Here is a 24,589-nt window from a genome sequence, read left to right as displayed (position 1 = left end):
GCCTAATAATTACAAAACAGCGAAGTCAAGTTATGGCACATCCATTCGCTGTAATGCTACAGAGCCATTAGTCCTGACTTCTACTTCTAGTCAAGGTGGAGTAACAGGGACCAGATTTATCCTGCCAGCTATAACCACCACAAAAGCAGGCAAAATATATAAAGCAAACACTTCAAGACACTGAACACCAGGCAATGAAGAACAATGATACCTGAGATAGAAAATGAATAAAGTGGGCTTTACAAAATTGTCCCAGTTTGCTGCCTACTGAAAGTTAACAGATCATGATGAGGAGTGAGGAAACCCATGTAAAGTTCAGTGGTCTCCTTGAGTTGAGGAGCTGGAGCTGGTTGTCCCCAAAGCAGCTAGAGTTCATTTGGCAAAGAACCAGAAGGAGGGAGCTGCACAGACAGAACTTGAGAGCTCTGCAAAGGGTTCCTCTAACATCAGTTGAGTACTGATCTACCTATGCACAGAAGGAAACCACCTGAAGCCAGAGAAAAAATGACCTGTAAGAATCAGTGAGAACATATCCCACAACTCACACAGGACTGGGAAAAGTGCCTGTTCCTACCATTTCCGGTGGAAAACTCCATAATTACTATGGCATTGAGTAGAATAGACAAAAGAGGTTTGGTCTCAGAAATAGAGCAAATTAGCTACTCTGGCCCTCCCTAAAGAGCTTAAAAGCAAAACCAAAAAGGATCAAGCTATAAATTATGTTCAAGTAACATAAGCACACTAAAATAAAGTTCATCAATATAAATCCAAAAATATCTAGTATCCGAAAAAGGCAAAATTCACAATATCTGGCGTCCAGTAAAAAATGACTAGGCATGCAAAGAAGCAGGAAAATATGATCCTAAATTAGGGAAAAAAAACCATCAAAACTAACCAACTACAGATGATAGAATTAATTTAAACTATATAAAAGATTATACCCTTTAAATTTAAAAGAACATTAGAAGTTAGGACTATATTCCATATGATTAAGAAGCTAGAGTAAAGATTGAACATGCTTTGTAAAGACATAAAATATACAAACAAAAAAAAAGGAACAGGTAGAACTTACAGAGATTTTAAAAAAATGCAATGTCTAAGATAAAAATTACACTGCATTTAATTAATGGCAGACCAGATACCACAGAAGATGAGTGAATTTAAAAAATAACAATATAAACTATCCATAATTAAAGAAGGAATAAGCAATAAAATAATCAAGGCAAATAAATGAGATGTGAAAGAACTTCAAGTTATCAAATATACATGTACTTAGAGTCCCTGAAGAAGAGGAAATAGGAAAATAGAAAAAAAGTTGCTCAACATCACTCATCATCAGAGATATACAAATCAATACTGCAATGAAGTACCACCTCACACCTATCAGGATGGCTATCATCAATAAATCAACAAACAATTGTTGCTAAGATGTGGAGAAAAGAGAACCCTTATGCACTGTTAGTGAGAATGCAGATTGGTACAAACCACTATGGAAAACACTGTGGAGGTTTCTAAAAAACAAAAAATGGAATTGCCTTATGATCCACTTCTGGAAATACATCCAAAGAAACCTGAAACACTAATTCAACAGAATATATGCACTCCACGTTCACATTATTTATAATAACCAAGATATAGAAGCAACCCAGGTGCCCATCAATAAATGAATGGATAAGAAAGCTGTCATACATATACACAGTGGAATATTACTTGGCCATTAAAAAGAATGAAGTCTTACCTTTTATGACAACATGGATGAACCCAGAGGGTATTATGCTAAGTGAAATAAGTCAGAGAAAGACAAATACCATATGATTTCACTTATATGTGGAATCTAAAGAATAAAATAAACAAACAAAATAGAAATAGACTCATAGATACAGTGAACAAACTGACAGTTGTCAGAGGGGAAGTGGGGTTGGAAGTAGGTGAAAAAAGTGAAGGGATTCAGAAGTAAAAATTGATAGTTACAGAACAGTCAGAGAAATGTACATTACAGCATAGGGAATATAGTCAATGATATCATACACACACATACTTGAAACATCAAGGGGACCACTCTCTCATGTACATGATTTTCTAGCCACTATGCTGTACATCTGAAACTAATACAGGATAATATTGAATGTAAATTGTAATTGAAAAAAAAAAAAGATTCTGGGATTTAGAAGGGTCAGGCCAAAAAAACTTCTTTACTGAAGGTCCAATAATGTCTAAATGTACTACATATGACATATCTGTGCATATAATTCAATGAAGCACCTAGTTATTATTTAAAAAATTTTAAGACAAAATGGCCAAAATTTGAAGAAACCTATGAAGGCACAAATCAAACAAGTTTAACAAATTCCAAGCATGCCAAGGCACATTATAATCAAATACTAAAAATCAGAGATGAAGAGAAAATCTTAGAGGGTAAAAACACACATTACAAACAGAAGACACAAAAAAAGATGATGGGAAAAACAATGTAAGCTGGAAGACAATGTAGGAACATCCTTGAAGAAGTAAAATGGTGATAAAACTTCACCCGAGAATATTTTACCCAATTATTATTCGAGGCAAAATACTTTTTCAGATATACAAGAGCTAAAATATTTGTCACAGGTAGACCAGCATTATAAGAAATATGAAAAGAAGTACCACAAGCAGAAATTAAATGATAGCAGATAGAAATGTGACTTTACACACACACACAAATGAAGAGTACAGAAATGCTAATTATGTGAGAAAATATAAAGACTTTTTCTATTAAATATCTTCAAAAGATAATCAACTATTTAAAGCAAAAATAGTAACAGTGTATTGTAGGATTCATAGCGTATACGGAAGTGTATCATCAATACCACAAAAGGCAGAGGGAGATAAATGGAAATATACTAAAGTGGTACAATATCACATGAAAAGAAACTTTGATAGATAAATATCAATATGATAGTTCTAAACCCAAAGATATAATCTAATTAAATATATTCAGATGAACTCACTCAAAAGGCAGAGATTGGCAAACTAGAAAAAAGAGCAAGACCCAACCATATGCAGCCTACAAGAAATCTGCTTGAAATATAAAGACACAAATATAGGGTGTCCCCCAAAAAATATATACACACACTTTGCATAATTATAAAGACAGTGTTTATTAAAATACATTTCATTTTCAAAATTGAGCTATCAGCTGTTACGGTATGTATACATTTTTGGGGGAACCCTATAGATTAAAAGCAAAAGGATGAGAATATATTTCCCATGCTGACTAATCAAAATAAATCTGGAGTAACTATATTAATATTTAATTTCATAACAGAATATTACCAGGTATAAAGAGGGCTATTTCTTAATAATATAGGGGCAACATATAAAATGGACAGAATAATCCTAAATGCTTATGTAACTAATAACAGAGCTTCACAATACATAAAGCAAAAACTAATAGAACTGCCAGGAAAAATAGACAGATTTGCTGTTATAGCCAAGAACTTCAATATTCCTCTCTCAATAATTGACAGAAGAAGTATACAGAAATCAGTAAGTATATAAAAGACTTAAACATCTGTCAATTAACAGGAACTAATTGATGTCCTTGGAGAGAAACCAAGATGGCGGCATAGGTAAACACCTAAACTGCTGCCTCACACAACAATTTCAAAACTACAACTGAAAGACAAAACGAACATCATCCAGAACCACAGGAAAGCTGGCTGAGTGGAAATTCTACAACTAGAAGGAAAGAGGAAAGCACATGGAGAATCAGAGAAGCTGCAAAAGGCTGAAGTACGGAGACACACTTGAAGGTGGCAGAGTGCCTGGCTGACTTTCTCTAGCGGGAAGGAGACAAAAGCTCCCGACTGCGCTGAACACTAGTTACAACTGCACTGAACCCCAGTTCAGGCGAGACCCTGGGGACACAGGATTATACGGGGGGAATCTGGACTGTCAGGCGGAAACTCAGGGGATCCATGAAAGGCAGAGGTCTGGAGGCACGCGCATGCGAGTGCGCGAAGAGAGGACTGCCAGCACAGAAGTTCTCCTGGCATAGACACAGCTGATCCTCACAGCCAATTTGCCTGGAGGTCAATTCCTCCCAGTGATATCAACAACAATCAAGACTTAAGGCTGTACACACAGTCCACAAAGGGGTGCACCAAGAGTGTCCACCTCAGGTAACTGGGGAGGCTGACCCACTGGGCCATATAGGACACCTAGCACACAAAGCCACTCTATCAACTCAGGGAAGCAGTGAAAATATGGAGACAAAGAAACAGATCACAAACGAAAGAAATGGAGGAAAACAAACGATTGGATATAGAGTTCAAAACCACGGTTATAAGGTTTTTCAAGAATTTCCTAGAAAAGGCCAATAAATTTAGCGAGACCCTCGAGGATATGAAAAAGGACCAACTAGAAATTAAACATGCACTGACTGAAATAAAAAATATTATACAGAGACACAGCAGCAGACTAGAGGAACGCAAGAATCAAGTCAAAGATCTGAAATACAAAGAAGCAATAAACACTCAACTGGAAAAGCAAAAAGAAAAAAGAACCCAAAAAGTTGAAGATAGTGTAAGAAGCCTCTGGGACAACTTCAAGCGTGCCAACATCAGAATTATGGGGGTGCCAGAAGAAGAGAGAAAGCAAGATACTGAAAACCTATTTGAAGACATAATGACTGAAAACTTCCCCCACCTGGTGAAAGAAATAGACTTACAAGTTCAGGAAGCGCACAGAACCCCAAACAAAAGGAATCCAAAGAGGACCACACAAAGACACATCATAATTAAAATGCCAAGAGCAAAAGACAAAGAGAGAATATCAAAAGCAGCAGGAGAAAAACAGTTAGTTACCTACAAGGGAGCACCCATACGATTGTCAGCAGATTTCTCAACAGAAACTATGCAGGCCAGACAGGAGTGGCAAGAAATATTCAAAGTGATAAACAGCAAGAACCTACAACCAAGATTACTCTACCAAGCAAAGCTATCATTCAGAATTGAAGGTCAGATAAAGAGCTTCACAGATAAGAAAAAGCTAAAGGAGTTCATCAACACCAAACCAGTATTATATGAAATGCTGAAAGGTATTTTTTAAGAAGAGGAAGAAGAAGAAAAAGGTAAAGATAAAAATTATGAACAACAAATACATATTTATCAACAAGTGAATCTAAAAATCAAGTGAATTAAAAATCTGATGAACAGAATAAACTGGTGAATATAATAGAATCAAGGGCATAGAAAGGGAGTGGACTGACAATTCTCAGGGTGAAAGGGGTGTGGGGGGTGAGAGAAGAGACTGGACAAAAATCATACACCTATGGATGAGGACAGTGTGGGGGAGGTAAGGGCAGAGGGTGGGGTGGGAACCAGGTGAGGGGAGCTATGGGGGGAAACAGAGGAACAATTGTAATAATCTGAACAATAAAGATTTATTAAATTAAAAAAAACAGGAACTAATTACTTATAAAACACTCCACATAATTATAGCAGAATACAAATTATTTTCAAGTGTATACAAAACTTAATTACTAAGGTAAACCACCTTCTGGGCCATAAAACAAGTGTCAAAAAATATAAAAGAATTCAAATCAAACAAAGTATGCTTTCAGAAGATAGTGGAACAAATGAGAGATCAATAACCCTAAAATTTCTGGAAAATCCCACAGATATTATAAAACAAAGTAACACACTTCTAAATTATTCATGAGTCAAATAAATAAAAAATATATCAGAAGTTATTTTGAGCTGAATGAAAATAAAAGCACAACATATCAAAATTTGTGAGAAACAAAAGAGCAGTTCTTAAAGGAAAACTGATAGCACTACAATGCATTCACTAAGAAAAGGGAAAAAGGGTCTCAAATCAATTACCTGAATGATCTTCTAAGAAACTAGGAAAAAAAGAAAGCCAAAGTAAACAGAACAGGAGAAAATACTTACAAAGCAAAAAAAAAAAAAGAGAAATACTTACAATTCTACATACAAAGGACTTGTATGCAGAATAAAGAACTCTCAAAACTCAGGAAGACAAACAACCTAACTAACGAGACAATTTGAATAGACACGTCACCAAAGATGATATGTGGATGGCAAATAAGCACATGAGATGATGATCAACATCATTAGTAATTAGAGAAATACAAATTAAAATCACAGTGAAATACCACTACATTCCTACCAGTATTGCTAAAATTACAAAAACTGATCACACCAAGTGTTGGAGAGGATGTGGAGAAATTAGAACCCTCATATACAGCTGGAGAGTGTACATTGGTACAGCCACTTTGGGAAACAGTTTGGCAGTTTCTAAAAATGCTAAATATAAACCTACTCTATGAGCCAGCCATTCCACCTAGTATTTACCCAGGAGAAAGAAAGCATATCTTCTCAGTAGGAAGATAGTGGTGTCAAGGAGCTCATTCATAGTCTATAAGGGAATAAAAATAAGTAGTATATAAGTAATTACTGTAGTATGTGATAGTGCTTATAGTAACAGGAGAATAGGAAGGGAATGTTAATTCAGATTTAGGCAGTCAGGGAAAACTTCCAAGGGGAAATAAGGTATAAACTGAAATCTGAGTAGCAATTAGCCAAGTTCCAACAATCCTACATAATAAAAGACTAATATGCAAATCAACCGAATGGCAGAATGACCAGTCGCTATGACACGCACTGACCACCAGGAGGCAGACGCTCAATGCAGGAGCTGCCCCCTGGTGGTCAGTGCACTCCCACAGGGGGAGTGCTGCTCAGCCAGTAGCCAGGCTCACAGCTGGCAAGCACAGCTGCTGTGGTGAGAGCCTCTCCCGCCTCTGCAGCAGCGCTAAGGATGTCTCCGACTGACAGCTTAGGCCCACTCCCTAAGGGCTCCTGGACTGCTACGGGCTCCCCATGTCCATGACACTTCCTCCTCCAGACTGAGGGGACCCCTCTCTCCCTCCCACCCCGCCTCAAGTGCATGAATCTCATGCACTGGGCCTCTAGTGTGAATATAATATGGTATGAAAGCCCAGAGGTAAAAGAGAGTAATAGTTTATTAGAGGATATAAAAGAAGTTACAATGTCTTAAGCATAGTGAAATGAGGTTGGAAAAGTGAAGCTAGGAAAAATCATGCAGGGCATTTAAGCCATGTTAAGGATTTTTGTACTTCATTCTAATAGCAATGCAGAAGCACTGAATTTCAAGCAAGACACTGGCATAATCAAAACTGAATTCTTGAAGGAAAACACTGAAATCTGTAGTGTGGAATGTGGATTAGGAAGCAAGATGGGAAACAGGGAGCCTAGTTAAGAGGCCATTATGTAAGACCAGACAAGAAATTAAAGGTAATTAATAGGGATCAAAGAAATGGAAACATCTGTGAAAAATTTAGGAGGCAGAACCAACAAACGTATAAGTGATGTGAGAAGTGTGGGAGAGGTATAAGGATGCCCAATATCTGACATGGGCCACTGGGAGATCACACTAATTTTCTTCTATATTACTTGCCATTGTATGTAGGTCCACTGTCCACACTTCCTCCGTATCCTTTAGTCTCACAATTTGGGGGAGCCCAGCCATTTTCACAGTGACAATTCTTATTGCTATTACACACCTTCAAAACAAACAAAACACTACTTTGTTAATTGTGAATGTTGTTCTAAATCATGAACTCTAGAATGGAAACCAAGAGAATGAACTAAATTCATGCAAATACATAGACACTCTTTAAAAATAAAAAAATGTATCAGGTATATAAATTCCCCAGTCTAAAAATTTTAAAATCTTGGGAAGTCTCACATAACCCTTACTGGGATTCCTCATTAAACAGCATTACTTCCATGAACAAGTCAAAAGAGAACATGACTCACCCCATGTCCATGACACTTCTTCTGAATGTCACAGTCATAATTCAGAACAGAAGCATTTACACATTGGAAATTTCTACAGATCTGGGAGGAAAAAAATGAAGTAATAAGTAAAGAAAAAATGAACACTTTAATAAAACTAGCCAGGAAAAAAAGACCTGGGCATAGATAATTTCATTGTTTAGGAACTCTTTCAAACTTTTAAGGAATAGTTATTCCTAAATTATGTATTTGCAAATGGAGAAAAGTAAGTAAAATTAATTAACTGACATATAACTAATTGAACAAAAAGGGCAAAGATGATACAAAGGCCAAAAACAATGATAAAACTATAATATATCCTTCCATACTAAAATAGATGTGAAAATCCTAAGTAAAATATTCAGATAAAGAAAACTACAGAATTTCTCATTTTTTATTTCAGGACATTAAGTTTGGACCCAAAGATGAACTACCTGGGACCACAAAAAATAAGCTTAATAGTTCTCCTCTTCCACTTTTTTTTTTCACTCTTAATGTTTAGCCTCTCTCCTAAATCCAAATGTTGAGTAAATATATCAAGAATATATGTCTGAAGTAACACCAAACTGAAAGCCTGCTCACAGTGCCAGAATCTAGTCTTTAGCAGAGGCCAGAGAGGATAGGATCCAACCCATCCTATTTTACTGCTGTACACAATGTTTGGTGCTTGGTTCTATCAGTGCGTCAGCATAGGTACACATACCAAGCATTTCCTATCCTTCTTGTACATAAGTGTTGTTAACATATTATGACAATACATAATGCAAAGTTAAAGGGCCTAATGATATATCTATACATGTTAGTACTAACCTGGAGTTTAAATCAATATTTTTCCAACAACAACAACAAAAAAGCATGTAGGGGTTTGAAAGCAACAATGTTATATCTTACATGGGAGAAATCAGCAGATACTATTTTTATTCTGATGTTGGTGGGGGAAATATATTAATGTGTTTTTCTTGCAAAAAAAAAAAGCCACAAGTACTTTAATGGGGAAAAAAGATAAGTAACTGCCACACTGAACACACACACACACACACACACACACACACACACACACCACAAACATACAATTTTTGCAATCCAAGAAGAGAGTAAGATAAGGTAGGAAATATCTTTTAAAACATTTTAAAACAGAATTAAGTAAGATCATATAAATAGGATGAAACATTAACAAATTCAACTGTGCCAATAAAAGCCAAAGCCCAACCAAATTATAAAAAGACAAAATGAAAACAGAATGTTTATATTATATTGGGATACAAAAAAAACTTTTCTAATCATGACATGAAACCAAGACAAAACTGATAGTTTAAAGTTTCTTTATGGCAGAGATAAATGAGAAACTGTAAAAAATATTTGCGACATAAGTGACAATTATCATTCTTTATATATGAGAAACCCTTAAAAACAATAAAAAATGACAACCCAACAAATAAAAAAAAAGATGTGAATATGGACTTAACACAAAAAGAATACATAGAGCTAATAAAAATGTAAAAAGATGCCCAAGAAGAAAAATGCAAAATAAAATAATGAGGTTGTGGGAACCACACCAGGTCCCCGGATAGTCAAGGCCAATGGGAGCAGAGAGGCCTTGTTATCAATACACCAGAGAATGGCTAAATGCCACTCTGGCATGAGCCTAATCAAGATGTCCAAGGACTCTGAGCCTGGGAATGCTAATCAAGCCAAGATACATGAGCAGGTGCAAGGACACACGGTAAACTCTGCCCTTCTGTAGCCAATATGATTGATGTAACTATTGGCACGAAGCCTTCTTTGTCTAAATAGTGTAAAAGTAGGTTACTGACCAGCTGGTCGGATGGAGTGAGAAGTCTGTGAGAGAGAGCAGCAGTGCAGGAGAAGAGAGCTCAGAGAAGCAGAGGCGATAGGCACAGAGAAGTAGCTCCAATGTGTGCAGGAGAGGCTGGGGAGCTCAGATACCGCTTCTAGTATGCCAGCCGGTGACCGGCTGCCTGCCTGTAGTTTGCTGTGAGGACTGTTCTTATCTGATGGCTATGTGGCCACTGGCTTCTGCAATAAAGACTCATTCTTATATATCCACAACCGATCATGGCTTCTCCATTTGCCCCGCCGCCGAGAATTGACCTGTGTCTCTGACACTTGGTAAAGGAGGAACTTGGACTAAGTTCCCAAAAGTTGTACAGTGGGCAGGGTCCAAGCAGGAACCAGCCCTGGCGTAGTCAAATTGGAGAATTTAGAAGAATACATGGACTGAAAGTCACCCAGAACAACTCAGACCAATTTTGTCACCTAGTTAGGATGTTAAAAATTAAAGAGATTAGAAACACACAATGTTAGCAAGAGTGTGAGAAAAAAATAAGACACCCTTATATACAACTAGTGGAATGGAAGTTACCACCTTACTGAAAGGTATATTGGCAGTGCCTATAAGATTTTAAATGCATAGTTACCACCTTACTGAAAGGTATATTGGCAGTGCCTATAAGATTTTAAATGCATATCTCTTAATTTACGTAAAATATCGACTAGAAATCTATCCTACAGAAGTACTCACAAAAGTAGGTAAGAGTAAATGTAGATGAGTGTTCGATGCTACTAAAAAATAAACTAGATGACAAAATAAGAATGTGAAACATCTGAATATGTAATTATCAAACACTATATGTTATAAGCAAGAATATACATACTATCTTCAAATGCACATTTATCAAAAATGAACATACAGGGTCAAGTCATTAAACCTGGATATTTCATTCCCAGAAATGAGCAAAAATATTAAACCTAGCACCAAACCTGAAACATGCCCAATTTCCAAAGCAAATAGTCATGTTCGTAGTCAGTAAATCTTTTTTGCCTTCTCTTACATCACAAAAGAAAATGGCATAAGAAGTGGTGCATATATACAATGGAATACTACTCAGGCTTAAGAAAAGATGAAATACTGCCAATTGCAACAACATAAATGGATCTTGAGAATATAAGCAAAATAAGTCATAAAAAGTTAAGAAACATATGATTTCATTCATATATGGTATATAAAACTGAAAGCAACAAATGAATAAAGTTTTCAAAAATTCATAAAAACAGACAAGAGTATGGTGGTTACCAGAGGGAAGGGTGGGTTGGTAAAAGCTAAAAGGCGTCAAATACATGGTGACAGAAGATGATTTGACTTTGGGTGATAGACACAATATGCAATATACAGGTCATGTATCATAGAAATGCACACTTGAAACCTATATAATCTCATGAACCAACTAGAGGCCCGATGCATGAAAATTTGTGCAAGAGTATGCCTTCCTTCCCCCAGCTGCCGGCACCAGCTTCCTTCTGGCACCTGGGACCTGGCTGGCTTCCCCCGGGCTGCCTGCAGGCACCTGGGACCTGGCTGGCTTCCCTCCGGCCCCAGCTTGATCAGAAAGGATGTCCACAATGACGTCTGGAAAATGTCTGGTCTAATTAACATATTACCCTGTTATTATTATAGACGTTATCCCAATAAATTTAATTTTAGAAAAAGGCATATTTTGTTGGTTATAATTCTCAAACCAACCAATCAGCACTTTTTTTTTCCTGTTATAGCAAGAGCTTCAGAGAAAAATCTCACAATTTTGGTAATGTAGATTTTGAAGTAATCAAGCATTCCAGTAAACTGTATCAGCACTGTCATGAATTCTTCCCACAAGAGATTCCCTCAGCCTGTGAATGTCAACAAAAGTCACTGAATGTCATCGATGTTCTGATCTTAGTCAAGCTGACAGAACACTCCCAAAATCACTTCTAAAGAACAGGCTACCAACTGTCCTTCATTTTTATCATATAAGTTTTTAAAATAATTCAATACATGCACATGGTTAAAAAATCAAATAATAGTAGTGATAAAAGTGCTTATGATGAAATAACTCTATGACCCATTTCCATCCAGTCTGCCATCCTGGCAGTCTAGAGACAAGCACCCTTCCTTGGGGGGTAATTCTCTCCCTATTTTAAATTAGTATCCTATTATTTGATTTCTCTATTTTAAACATCATCAATTAATAACCTTATAATAGATAAGAATTTTGGTTTCTAACACCAACCCAAATGCCCCTCCTTAACCTTCTCAAACTAAATATTGCTTCATATGTACACCATAATATTGGGATATTATCCATTCAATACATTACATGTCACTATTACCTGAGCAAGTTCATAACTAGGTGAAGACAGACAGGGGAAGCTGATAATTGGAGATCCAAGTATTATCTTTATTATCAATAGCGACTAACCTGACTTAAGTTAATAATGAACTGGGCTTCCTAATTCTGCACCCCAAAATCAAACTTACCTGCCTAGTCACAGGCTGCTCTGGACAACCACAGGCCTCCCCCCACAGAAGCAGAGCCTGCCTTGCTAAATGTACTGCATGGTTGAGAGAGCAGACCAGAATGCACCCTCTCTGCAGACAGGGAGATCTGAAAAGAGAAGACAGAAGAGACTGAGCCACCCCTGCCCAGTGTCTTCTCACAAACTCATCAACTGCAGCAGTAACTCTGCATCTCTGAGAAAGTAAAGGAGAAACAGTGAGGCAGGGAGTGTTATTTATTTTTCTCCAGCTTTATTGAGTTATAATTGACATATAACAATATGTGAGTTTAAGGTATTCATGTTGATTTGATAAACTTATATTTTGTGAAATGATTACCACAGTAGGCTTAGTTAACTCCTCTATCACTCCACATAATTATCATTTCTTTTTTGTAGTGAGAACATTTAAAATCTACTCTGTTGGTACTTTCAAGTATATAGTATTATTAACTATAATCACCATGCTGAATATTAGATCCCAGAACTTAATAATCTTATATCTGGAAGTTTGTACCCTTTGACCAACATCTCCCTATTTCCACCACCCCAACCCTCAGCCCCTGGAAACCACCATTCTACTCTCTGTTTTTGTGATTTTGTCATTTTAAATTCCACATAGAGGTAAGATCATGCACTAATTTGTCTTTCTCTATCTGATTTATTTCACTTAGCATAATGTCCTCAAGGTCCATAAATGTTTTCTCAAATGGCAAGATTTCCTTCTTTCTCATAAATAAATAATAATCCACTATACAGATTATTTTAACATTTTGGCTACTGTAAATAATGCTGCAATGCACATAGGAATGAAGATAACTCAAGATCCTATTTTCATTTATTTTGGATACATACCCTGAAGTGGAATTGATGGATCAAATGAAAGATCTATTTTGAATTTTTTGAGGAAATTCTGTACTATTTTCCACAGTGACTGTACCAATTTACATTCCCACCAACAATGCATAAGGGTTTCGTTTTCTCTACATCTTCATGAACACTTATCTCGTTTTTAATATTAGCTTATACTAGTATAATAGAGATGATGTGATTATCTCATTGTGGTTTTGATTTGTACTTCCCAGATGATTAGTGATGCTGAATATTTTTTCATGTACTTATTGGTCATTTGTTATCTTCTTTGGAAAAATGTCATTCAGAGATCCTCTGCCCATTGTTAATGATTGTTTGGTTTTTCTCTATTGAGTTGTATAAGTGCCTTACATATTTTGGATATTAACCCCTTAATGAATATATAATTTTAAAATATTTTATCACATTCCATAAGTTGTCTTTTCATTTTGTTCAATATTTCTTGTCTTATACAGAGGCTTTTTCATTTGATATAACCCCACTTAATTATTTTTGCTTTTGATGGTTGTGCTTTTGATGTCACATCAAAAACTATAATTGCCAAGCCCAATGTTAAGGAGCTTTCTCCCAATGCTTTCTTCTAAAAGATATAGTTTCAGGTATTATGTTTAAGTCATTAATTCATTTTAATTTTTATAAGTGGTGGAAGATAGGAGTCATTAAAATATTTAATAGCATGTAAATATCCAGTTTTCCCAATACTACCTATTAAAGAGATGACCCTTTCCCCATTGAGTAAAAATTAGTTGTTAAATATTAGTTGACCATATACGTGAGGATTGTTTGAGGCTCTCTATTCTGTTCTGTTGGTCTAGGTGTCTATTTTTATGCCAACAGCATACTGTTTGACTACTATAGCTTTGTAATAGTGACCAGAAATTGTGATGCCTCGAGCTTGGTCTTCTCTCTTAGGATTGCTTTAGCTATTTATGATCCTCATGATCCCATACAAATTTTAGGATTATTTGTTCTATTTCTGTTAAAAATGCTAATGGAATTTTTATTGTATGTACAGATGGCTTTAGATAGTATGAAAATTTTAACAATATTATTTCTTCCAACCCATAAACATGGGATATCTTTCCATTTATAGGCATACCTCGAAGTTATGCATGTTTAATTACAAACCACTGCAATATAGTGATTATCACAATAAAACAAGTCACATGAATTTTTGGTTTCCCAGTGCATATATAAGTTATATTTACACTATACTATAGTCTATTAAGTGTTTAATAGCATTATGTCTAATACATATACAAATCTTAATTTAAAAATACTTTATTGCTAAAAAATGTTAGCCATCATCTAAGCCTGTTGGAAAAATGGCGCCTCTAGACTTGTTCAGTGCAGGGTAGGGTTGCCACAAACCTTCGATTTGTAAAAAACAAAAACAAAAAACCCACACCAATATCTACAAAGTGCAATAAAATGAAGCACAATAAAATGAGGTATGCCTGTATTTTGTGTCTTCTTAAATGTCTTTCATTAAAATCTTGGAATGTGTAGTGGTCAGATTTTTCACCTCCTTGGTTAAATTTATTCATAAGTATTTCATTTTTTGATGCTATTGTGAATGGTATGGTTTTCTTTATCATTCAGATAGTTCATTGTAATGTAAACACATGCAACTAATTTCTATATGTTGATCTTGTATCCTGCAGCTTTACCAAATTCATTGATTTTTGGTAGCGTTTTTTGGTGGACTCCATAGAATTTTCTATATAAAAGATCATGTGATTTGCAAACAAAGACAATGTTAATTTTTAATTATAGTTTAGAAGACTTTTATTTCTTTTCCAACCTGAATGCTCTGGCTACAACTTCCAGTACTATGCTAAATAAGAGTAGTGAGACTGGGCACCCTTGTCTTGTTTCTTAACTTACAGAAAAAGCTTTCAACCTTTTACCACTGAGTATGAGATAAACTGTGGGCTTGTCAGTATAGCCTTTATTGTGTCTAGAGGCACATTCCTTCTCTACCCAGTTTGTTGAAAGGTTTTTAACATGAACAAATGTCATATTTTGTCAAGTGCCTTTTCTGTATCAATTGAGAGAATCATATGATTTTTATCTTTCATTCTAATAATATGATGTATCACACTTACAGATTTGCTTATATTGAACCATCCTTACTTTCTAGAGATAAATACAACGTGATCCTGATGTATTTTCTTTCTAATGTGCTGTTCAATTTAGTTTGCTAATATTTTATTGAGAATTTATGCATGCATATTCATCAAGGATATTGAACTGTAATTTTCTTTTCTTGAGTGTTCTTATCTGGTTTTGGTATCAGGATAAGGCTGACCTTGTAAAACAAATTTGAGAATGTGCTCTCCTCTTTGATTTTTTTTTTTTTTTGAAGAGTTTAAGAATTGACATTAATTCTTCTTTAAATCCTTGGTAGACTTCACCAGTTAAATGACTTTGAATTAGGCTTTTCTTTGTTGGGAGGTTGTTGATTACTGAGTCAATCTCCTTACTTGTTATTGTTCTGTTCAGATTTTCTATTTCATCATGATTTAGTCTTGGTAGATTATAAGTTTCTAGAAATGTATTCATTTATTCTAGGTTACCCAATTTGTTAGTATATGATTTTTCATAGTCTTCATGATTTCTATCTTTGTTAAAACTTTTCAGTGTATTCACGTTCTAGAGGCCCGATGCACGAAATTCACTCAAGGGGCTCAGCCCTCGCAGCCCTGGCTTCATCCAGAAGGTCGTCTGGAAGAACATCCAAGAGGATGTCTGGAAGGTTGTTTGGCTGTTTGGTCTAATTAGCATATTATGCTTTTATTGTTATAGAAGATTGTTTTCCTGATCTTGCTAAATTGTCCATGTTTTCTTGTAGCTCACTGAACTTCCTTAAAAACAACTACTTGAGTTCTTCATTAGTAAATCACATATCATCATGTCTTTGGGACCAGTTACTGAAATTATTGTAATCCTTTGGTGGATCTGAAGTTTTGGATTGCTGTCTTCACATCTCAAGTAGCAGTCAACTCCTCCAATCTTTATTAACTGCCTTCATGAGAGAAATACCTTTCTTTAGCCCAGCTAGGCATCCTGAGGCTTTCTCAGCCTTCTACAAATATGCCTGCTCCATACTTCTTGCTCCCTCTGTGGCAGAATTCTTAGGCCGTCTTGCCTTCTCTAGATCTAGAAAAACACCAAGCCAAGTGATGATAACCTTTTTCTTTCTTTTTGTTTTGTTTTTGTTTTGTTTTTTGCTTACCAGCTGTCTGCAAAGGCTCACTCTTGTCACCACTGTCAGGAGGGCATATGGGGTGCCCATGTACCACTTGGAGGGATGCACAGGCAAGGCATCCCCAGGCACTATGCATGGGCTTTTTGTGGAGTCTGCTAAATAGTTAGTAGGAACTGCATTATTTTAATGTCCTCCACAAGTCCTACGCCCCTCTCCCAGCTTCTTCTCACCCCTCAGTCATGCAGTTCACACCTCAGTACATTGGGTGGGGTAAGAAAGAATATACAGTGCACAGCTGGAGAAACCAGGTGCTCACTGACCTGCTCTCATTTCCCTCCTGGGAGAAATCATGAGCTAAAAAGGTCTCTCCTGGTCCTAAGCTGTGCCACCTTGGGTAAGGAATGATATGAGTAGAATTGCTGTAGGCAGTTAGACAGACATGTGCAGAGCAAGGACAACGGGCCAGGTATAGAAGGTCACCAGGATAGAAAGCCCCAGGTACCTAGCAATGGACAATCAATTGTACTGTGGGACCTCACCCCCAGGGTGATTTTTCCACCCCTAGCATATCACTGGTCATGCAGTTTGGACCCCCTGATCTTTCCTCCCTAGAGATAACATCTAGGCCTCAGTTGTATATCAGCTCCAGGCCCAGATAAGCAACAAAACCAGCCTCAGGACCAGCTGCATTGAATAATGACCCCCTGCCCTGGTACCAGCCAATCAATCAAGGGAGACCACAACTCTGAAAGAACACACCTGGAAAACTGCTGAACATTCTATTAAGATCTTTCCCTGGGACCTCCCCTAAAATCTGCCCTTAAAACCCTTAGGCTGGAGGCCCCAGTGTGTTCTCCCTCCCAGAAGCACATCCTGCCTTTCCCTCTCCCTTCTCTCTCTCCCCCACAGGCACGTTACCTATAGCTTCCCCACTCCCAAGCTCCAGGGGCCCTTCCTTTACCTCTGTAACTTGTTTCCTGAGCCCATTTCTTCTAGGAATTACTTTTTCTACCTCTATAATTTACCCAAAATGTTATCTTACAGTTTGGGTCTTGCTCTGAATTCTTTCCTAGCCAGAACCCAAGTACTGAGGTTGCTGAACCAGTCAGACAACTGGTGCAATTCCCGCCACTTACAACAGAATCAAACTGTTTCTCTTACCCTCTCCAATATGTTCAACTCGTATTTTTTTGCTCCAACACTGTGCTGGAATTTCTCCACTAGAAACCTGGATTTCTGCAAAGACTCTCTTATCTGTGAGTGACTAAGATGTTGTTTTCCAGGGGCTTCCAAACTGTGACTGGAAGGGCTAACGCCACGAAAAGTCACTGCAGAGTCCACATCCAGGAGGAGGTCTCTGTACGCCTATTACCTGACACAAGCTGGGCAAGACTCCTCCCAGGTCTCCTGATGTATGGTGCGGGATCCCACAGCTCTCATTAAGGCACTTCTGTCCATTCATGGATGCCAAATTGTTATTGTTATTGAGCAGACACAAATGAGGGACCTCTTATTCAGCCATGTTGCTAATGTCACTCAAAAACCCAGAAGTGTTATTTTAATGGAAATTCATCCACAAGGAAACAAGGAAATAGGGAATAAGTATCCCTTACCAATAATTAAGACAAAACACTGTTGATTTCAAAGCCAAATATTAGGACTACGTTTTCTTTCTTATAGAGCTTCCCCGCGCCCCGCCCCCCCTTACAGGTAACATGCCTTTCTTCTTACACAATTGGCCTTTTGTGTCATTTCCTCTTTCAAGTTTCCTATTTCTCTAAAAACTTGGGGCCTCCCTTGCCCCAATCTATATTCATTATTCTCCTGGCCTGATACACTGCTGTTATATTGGAATTTCCCTTTGACATACTTCTAAGTCCTAGATCAACCATTCGGACCTCACAGACCACCAGTGGCCCGAGGACCACTGGTTAGCAACTGCTGCCCTAGATTACAATTCTTTCTCTTTTTTATTTACTTCCTCATTTGCTGGAACATTAATTAGATGATTTCCTAAGAAAGGATTTTTTAAAAGTTAACTTTTCATATCCTGTAAATCTCTGAAATGTTTTTATTGTGCCCTCTCACTTGATTATGTATGCATAATTCTAGGTTGAGAATCTTTCAGAAACATGAAAGCATTGCTCCCTTGTCTTCCAAAATTCAGTTCTCAATTTTATTCTTTTACATGTGACCTATTTTGGGAGGTCTTTGTTTGTATGTTTATTTGTTTTGTTTTGTCTCTGGAAGCTATTGAGATTTTTCTTCACAAGTACTCTGGAATTTCATAATTGCCCACTTTCCTTGTTTTCTTTCTCTAAATTAGAAATTTTAATTATTTGAATTTAAAAATCTTTATTAGATCCACACAGGCTTTTTTTTTTTTTTTTCTATCTCAGTCTTTTTGTGGAGTTTCCTCAGAGAATTGTTTATGTAATAATCCATCTCTGGTAGATATGAGCAGAGCAAGGACGATGGCCTAGGTACAGAAGGTCACCAGGGTAAAAAGCCACAGGTTCCTGGTAATGGACAATTGTAGAGTGGGACCTCATTCCCAGGGTGACCTTTCTTCCCTAGCATATTGCTGGTCATGCGGTTTGGACCCCCCTCTCTAGAGATAACATCTAGGCCTCATAGCTCCAGTGCCAGAAAAGCAGCAAAACCAGACAAGTGACACCTAGGCTGACCCCAGGAGCAGCTGCATTATATAATGACCCCCTGCCTCGCACTGGCCAATCAATCAGTGGAGACCTAGACCCTGAAAGGACATATCTGGTGTTAGGTCTGATCAAATAATCGAACTGATATCCCCTCCCCTGGGAAACTGACCTTTAGATAATTTCCCAACTGACATTCCCTTTTGCTTAGACCACATTCCATTTGCTATGACCAGTAACTTTCCCCACCCTACTTGTCCAGCATTCCGACCCGACCAGAGAATTCCCTGCCAAAAAAGCCCATCTAGAATCCTTTAAAATCTCTTATTCCCCCCGCCATCCCTGGCGTGCTCACCCCATCTGGCTTCCAAATGACCTAATAAATTCATAATTCTTTACCCCTTTCAGCTCACGCATACCTCCTTCAACGACTCTAATACCTAGAAAGCTGCTGAATATCCCATTGAGATCCGCCCTGAGACCTCCCCTAAAATCTCCACCTTAAAACCCCTAGGCAGGAGGACCCAGCACCCTCTCGCTCCTGGGAGCATGCCCAGACATGTCACCTTTACTTGCCTCACTTCTGAGCCCCTTCCTTTGCCTCTATAACTTGTTTCCTAAACCCATTTCTCCTACAAATTACTTCTCATATCTCTGTGATTTTCTAAATAAATATTCTCTTATAGTTTGAGTCTTGGCTCTTAATTCTTTCCTAGCCAAAACTTGAGTACCCAGGTTGCTGCCATTCCCACTGCTGCAAACACATCTATAGTTCAGTGATGTATGCATGAAGGAAACAGTGTACTAGAATTAGGATAGGGATACAGGCATTTCATAAAAGGATGACCAAATATATCAAAAATTTTATCTTCTCATCTCCAACCTAGAGGACTAGGCAAATGGTTGCTGATGCTTTGTTGACAAAATAAATAAAAGAAACACATAAGAGAATGAGCTAGCCTCTCCTTTAATAGACTAAAAGTTATTCCATTTCAATCTCATGCTTTAACCCACTCTCAGCTGTAGGAATCCCTTTCCACGTCCCGCGTGGTCCAGGGTTCCGGTTCAGGGTTCGAGTTCTGGAGAAGGGCCGCACACAAATGAAAGGAGACTTGAAGAAATTCAATTTGGCGAAATGGGGGGCCAGGCGGTAGTCCACCTCTAGTGGGAGAACTAACGACTGCTCTGGCTCTGCCATCCCTTTTATTGAGGCTTTGGGGAAAACATCTTAGGCAAGATAAACAGAAATGTACATGGGAAAAACAAAGGTGGAGGCTGCTTCAGCTAACAATGTCTCAACTAAAGGGTGAGTGGTTAGAGCAATTAAGGTTGTTGACCAGCCTTCCTGGCTTCCTGTCAACATCTCTCTTTTAGTGAAACTGATTTGTTTCCAGCACTCAGCTATAACCTTTATTTACAAATCACAATGTGTTTAGGTTTCTGTAAACCTAAGATACAGTCTTATTCACATCCTATCAGTTTGCACTGTTAAGTTGTAGGTTCTACTACTCTGTCAACCTACTTTCTGTTTTCAAAATTTGTGGAAATCTTTGTCTACAGATGAAATTTCATATATTTCCCACGTTGGGATTTATTCCCTATTTATTCCTTTATATTCTGAGATTTAGCGGGCAGAGAAAATAAATGAATATTACAATCCACCATTTTTTTCAGATGTGTTTACCAATTCCTATTTTTACTCTGCACTTAATCCTACCTAATAATAGACAAATATGCAAATTGACCATACCTCCGACACACCCACAAGCCACGCCCACAAGCCACGCCCACCATCCAATCAGAGCGAGTATGCAAATTAACCCAAACCAAGATGGCTACAGCCACAGAGAGCAAGGTTTCCTAGGTAACAGAGGAAGCCAAGGTTTCCGCCTGCCCTTGCCAGGCCTAAGCCTCCACTCAAGCTACAAAGTTTCAATTATAGAAGATAAACAAATTCAAACAAATGGCGGCAGAATGGAGCTTGAGAGAGCAGGCCAGGGTTGCCACCGGCAACAGGGGAAGCAAAGCTTTCCGCACACCCTGGCCGGGCCCACCTGCTTAAGGCAACAAAGTTTCAATTGTAACCCCAACACAATGGTTGCCGGCCTCTGAGGGAGCCCAGGCTTGGCTCCGCTCCAGGCTACAAAGTTTCAATTGTAGAAGGAAAATAAATTCCAGATACCAGGGCCTCTGCTTGGGTTGCCAGGGGGCGTGGCAAGCCTGCAAACCACCACAGGCCCCTCGCTCAGGCCGCCCCACACCCCAAGGGAACCCCTACCAGATCCGGGATGCCCTTCAGGGCAAACCAGCTGGCCCCCACCCCTGTACCAGGCCTCCATCCTATCTAATAAAAGAGTAATATGCAGATTGATCATCACTGCAACACACAATATAGCTGCCCCCATGTGGTCAAAGATCCTGCCCCCATGTGGACACAAGATGGCCACCACAAGATGGCCAGCAGGAGAGGGCAGTTGGGAGGCACCCAGCCTGCAAGGGAGGGCAGTTGAGAGGGACCAAGCCTGCAAGGGAGGGCAGTTGGAGGTGATCAACCCTGCAGGAGAGGGCAGATAGAGGTGACTAGGCCAGCAGAGGAGGTAAGTTGGGGGCAAACAGGCTGGCAGCAGAGTGGTTAGGGGGTGATCAGGCTGGCAGGCAGAAGCGGTTAGGGGCAATCAGGAAGGCAGGCAGGCAAGCAGTTGGGAGCCAGCAGTCCTGGATTGTGAGAGGGATGTCCGACTGCCTGTTTAGGGATCCGACTGCCCACCGGGATCGGGCCTAAACGGGCAGTCGGACATCCCTCGAGGGGTCCCGTATTGGAGAGGGTACAGGCTGGGCTGAGAGACAACCCCCCTCCATGCACGAATTTCGTGCACTGGGCCTCTAGTTGGTTTATAAGAACTGATTGTGATAATTACTTTTATGTGTCCGCATGTATGTGACACAGGGTGCCAGATATGTGATCAAACATTATTCTGAGTGTTTCTATGAGGGTGATTTTTGGTGGGTTGAACATTTAAATCAATAGACTAAATAAAGCAAACTGCTTCCCTTATCCAATCAGCTATGGCTAGAATAGAACAAAAAATCTAACCCTGCCCTGAATAACAGGGAATTACACCTGCCTGCCTGTTTTCAATTGGGGACTGTGGTTTTCCAGCCTCCTGAACTAAAACATCAACTTTTCCTGGGTCTTGGGCCTGATGGCTTACAGACTAGAATTACTATCAGCTCTCCTGGTTCACAGACCTTGGACTCAGGCTGGAACTCCACCATCATCTCTCCTGGATCTCCAGCTTGCCAACTGCAAACCTTGAGCTTTGTCAGTCTCCATAATCATTGTGTGAGTCAATTACTTATAATAAATCATATATATATATATATATATATATATATATATATATATATCCTTCCTATTGGTTATATTTCTCTGGAGAACCCTGACTAATGCAGATACTGATACCTAGAGTTGTTCTAGAGAAACAGATTGTAAGGATAAGTTTTCTGAACTGGTTCCTGAGCTTATTAAATTGGCTCTCTTACCTGCTTACATTTAAAGACATGAATAACTCTATTTTCAATAGTCCATATTCCATAGTGTGACATGGCAATAGATGCTCACAAAATATCACCACTGGTTATTACTAATCAACCACTTATAAGAATCAAGATTCTGAGTTACTGTGTATATGATTCTTATGAACATTTTACAAACAGGGGATTGGTTACTCCAAATATCACTGGACAAAGTGGGGAAAGAAAAGAATGAGTTCACAAGTCTGAATTCCCAGCTCAAGTAAGGCATGAATGACCTGGAAACTTCTGAGTGCACTGAAGGAGCCCCTCATTCCCTGTGACAGGAGGGCTGAAATCTATGAAAAATCAAACCCAGAATCTCATCCTGCAACTGGAGAGATTACAGCACAAGTCGAACTCCAACCTCACAGGATATTCACTGTTAAAAAGAGGGCAGTGATTGGGAACGAATGAGATCCTGACAGCCGGAATGGAGATGTGTAGGAAGACCCTGATGAAGCAGGGGACATTGTGTCCCTAAATTCTGATGAGGCTTCTCTGCCAGAGGGAGTGGTCTCCCTACCCTCAAGGGAGTCCTTTCCACTCCCAAGATAAGGGATTAGTGCTGCATTGCCTGAGGAGATTGTAATAGCCTCCTTTGAGGAAGTTGCCTTGCAAGACAATGTTGATTCTCCTCAGGACTCATCCCACCACCTTTGTTTCCAAATCTATGACTAGACTCAAGTAGGAGCAGGTCCCTAAAGATGAGGTACAAAGTATTACCCAAGAAGTATGCTACATACCAAAAGAAATACTTGAGTTTTATAATTAGGTAGTATACAGACAGAAATCCAGGCAGCATATATGGGAATGGATATTAAGGGTGTGGGATAATGGCAGAAAGAACATAAAGTTAAAGCAGGCTACATTTATTGATATGGGTTTACTAAGTAGAGATTCTGCATTTAATGTTGCAGGTCAGGGATTTAGAAAGAGCTGTGTAATAGCTTGTTGGTTAATTGCCTGAAAAATGTACTAAAAGAGCCCTGGCCTGTGTGACTCAGATGGTTAGGCATCATCCTGTGCACCAAAAGTTTGCTGGTTCAACTCCCAACCAGGGCATATACTTGGTTGCAGGCTTGATCCTTGGTAGGGAGCATGCAGGAGGCAAGCCAGTCTTTCTTTCTCTCTCTTTTTCTCTCTCACTCTCCCTTCCTCTCTCTAAAAATCAATGAAACTATGTATTTTTAAATGGAACAAAAGCCCATGAAGTGAGTTGAAAATGCTGAATCTGCCTTCGTTTCAGGTAAAAGAAACAATTCAAAGACTTAAAGAGACTGGGATGTTAGAGTGAATTTGCCATTTAAGACCTTACTCAGATGATCCAGAAGACCTACCTTTCACCACAACTGTGAAAAATAAGTTTGAAAAGGGGTCCCTAGCACCTTTGAAGAGCTCTGTGATCACTGTTCTCTGTAGAACAGACCTTACAGTGAGAACTGTGGTCAATGAATGAGAAAAATGAAACACAATGAGAGTATTTGGATCCTGGGTAACAGGGGCCAAGTGGCAGGCCCCAACTGCCAAAACCAATGTGGGCATGTCACAACCAAGGAGTGCAGAGTGAATGCAACAATCAGAATAGTCTGACTCTCATACACTGCTTATAATATTGGATATTTGATCATGGAGCTCCCAAAAGTGAACGTGATAGAAAGCCTAAGAATACATTCGTACTGGATCTGTAGAAGCAGAAAAGTTCTAGGTTAAGTGAACAAAAATCTAACCTGGATCAAAAAAACTGAGTCACAAAATAAAAGGCATCCAAATTGGAAACGAAGAAGTAAAATTGTCATTATTCACAGATGACATGATACTGTACTTAGAAAAACCCTAAAGACTCCATCAAAAAACTACTAGACTTAATAAATGAATTCGGCAATGTAGCAGAATACAAAATTAACACCCAGAAATCTATGGCTTTTTTATACACCAATAATGAACTCACAGAAAGAGAAACTAAAAAAACAATCCCATTTACGTTGCAACAAAAAAATTAAGATACCTAGGAATAAATTTAACAAAGGAGGTAAAGGGCCCATACTCAGAAAATTACAGGACGCTAAAAAAAAGAGATA

At 38.5% G+C, this 24,589-nt stretch overlaps 1 protein-coding gene across 1 annotated transcript in view; it reads right to left on the bottom strand.

The window, feature by feature from the left end:
• The window catches only part of ADAM9 (ADAM metallopeptidase domain 9), a 99,047-nt gene that overhangs the window by 10,811 nt on the left and 63,647 nt on the right, over nucleotides 1-24,589 (bottom strand). The window contains exons 17-18 of the mRNA XM_079779299.1: nucleotides 7,845-7,925; nucleotides 7,483-7,588 (exon numbers count right to left, since the gene is read on the bottom strand). Coding sequence (XP_079635425.1) covers nucleotides 7,483-7,588; nucleotides 7,845-7,925 — 187 coding nt within the window. The remainder of the gene's footprint in view (nucleotides 1-7,482; nucleotides 7,589-7,844; nucleotides 7,926-24,589) is intronic.

Source organism: Cnephaeus nilssonii (genome assembly GCF_951640355.1).
Source record: "Cnephaeus nilssonii genome assembly, chromosome: 8".
NCBI lineage: Eukaryota > Metazoa > Chordata > Mammalia > Chiroptera > Vespertilionidae > Cnephaeus > Cnephaeus nilssonii.
Note: the sequence above shows the minus strand (reverse complement) of the source record. Positions and strands in the feature narration are given on the sequence as shown.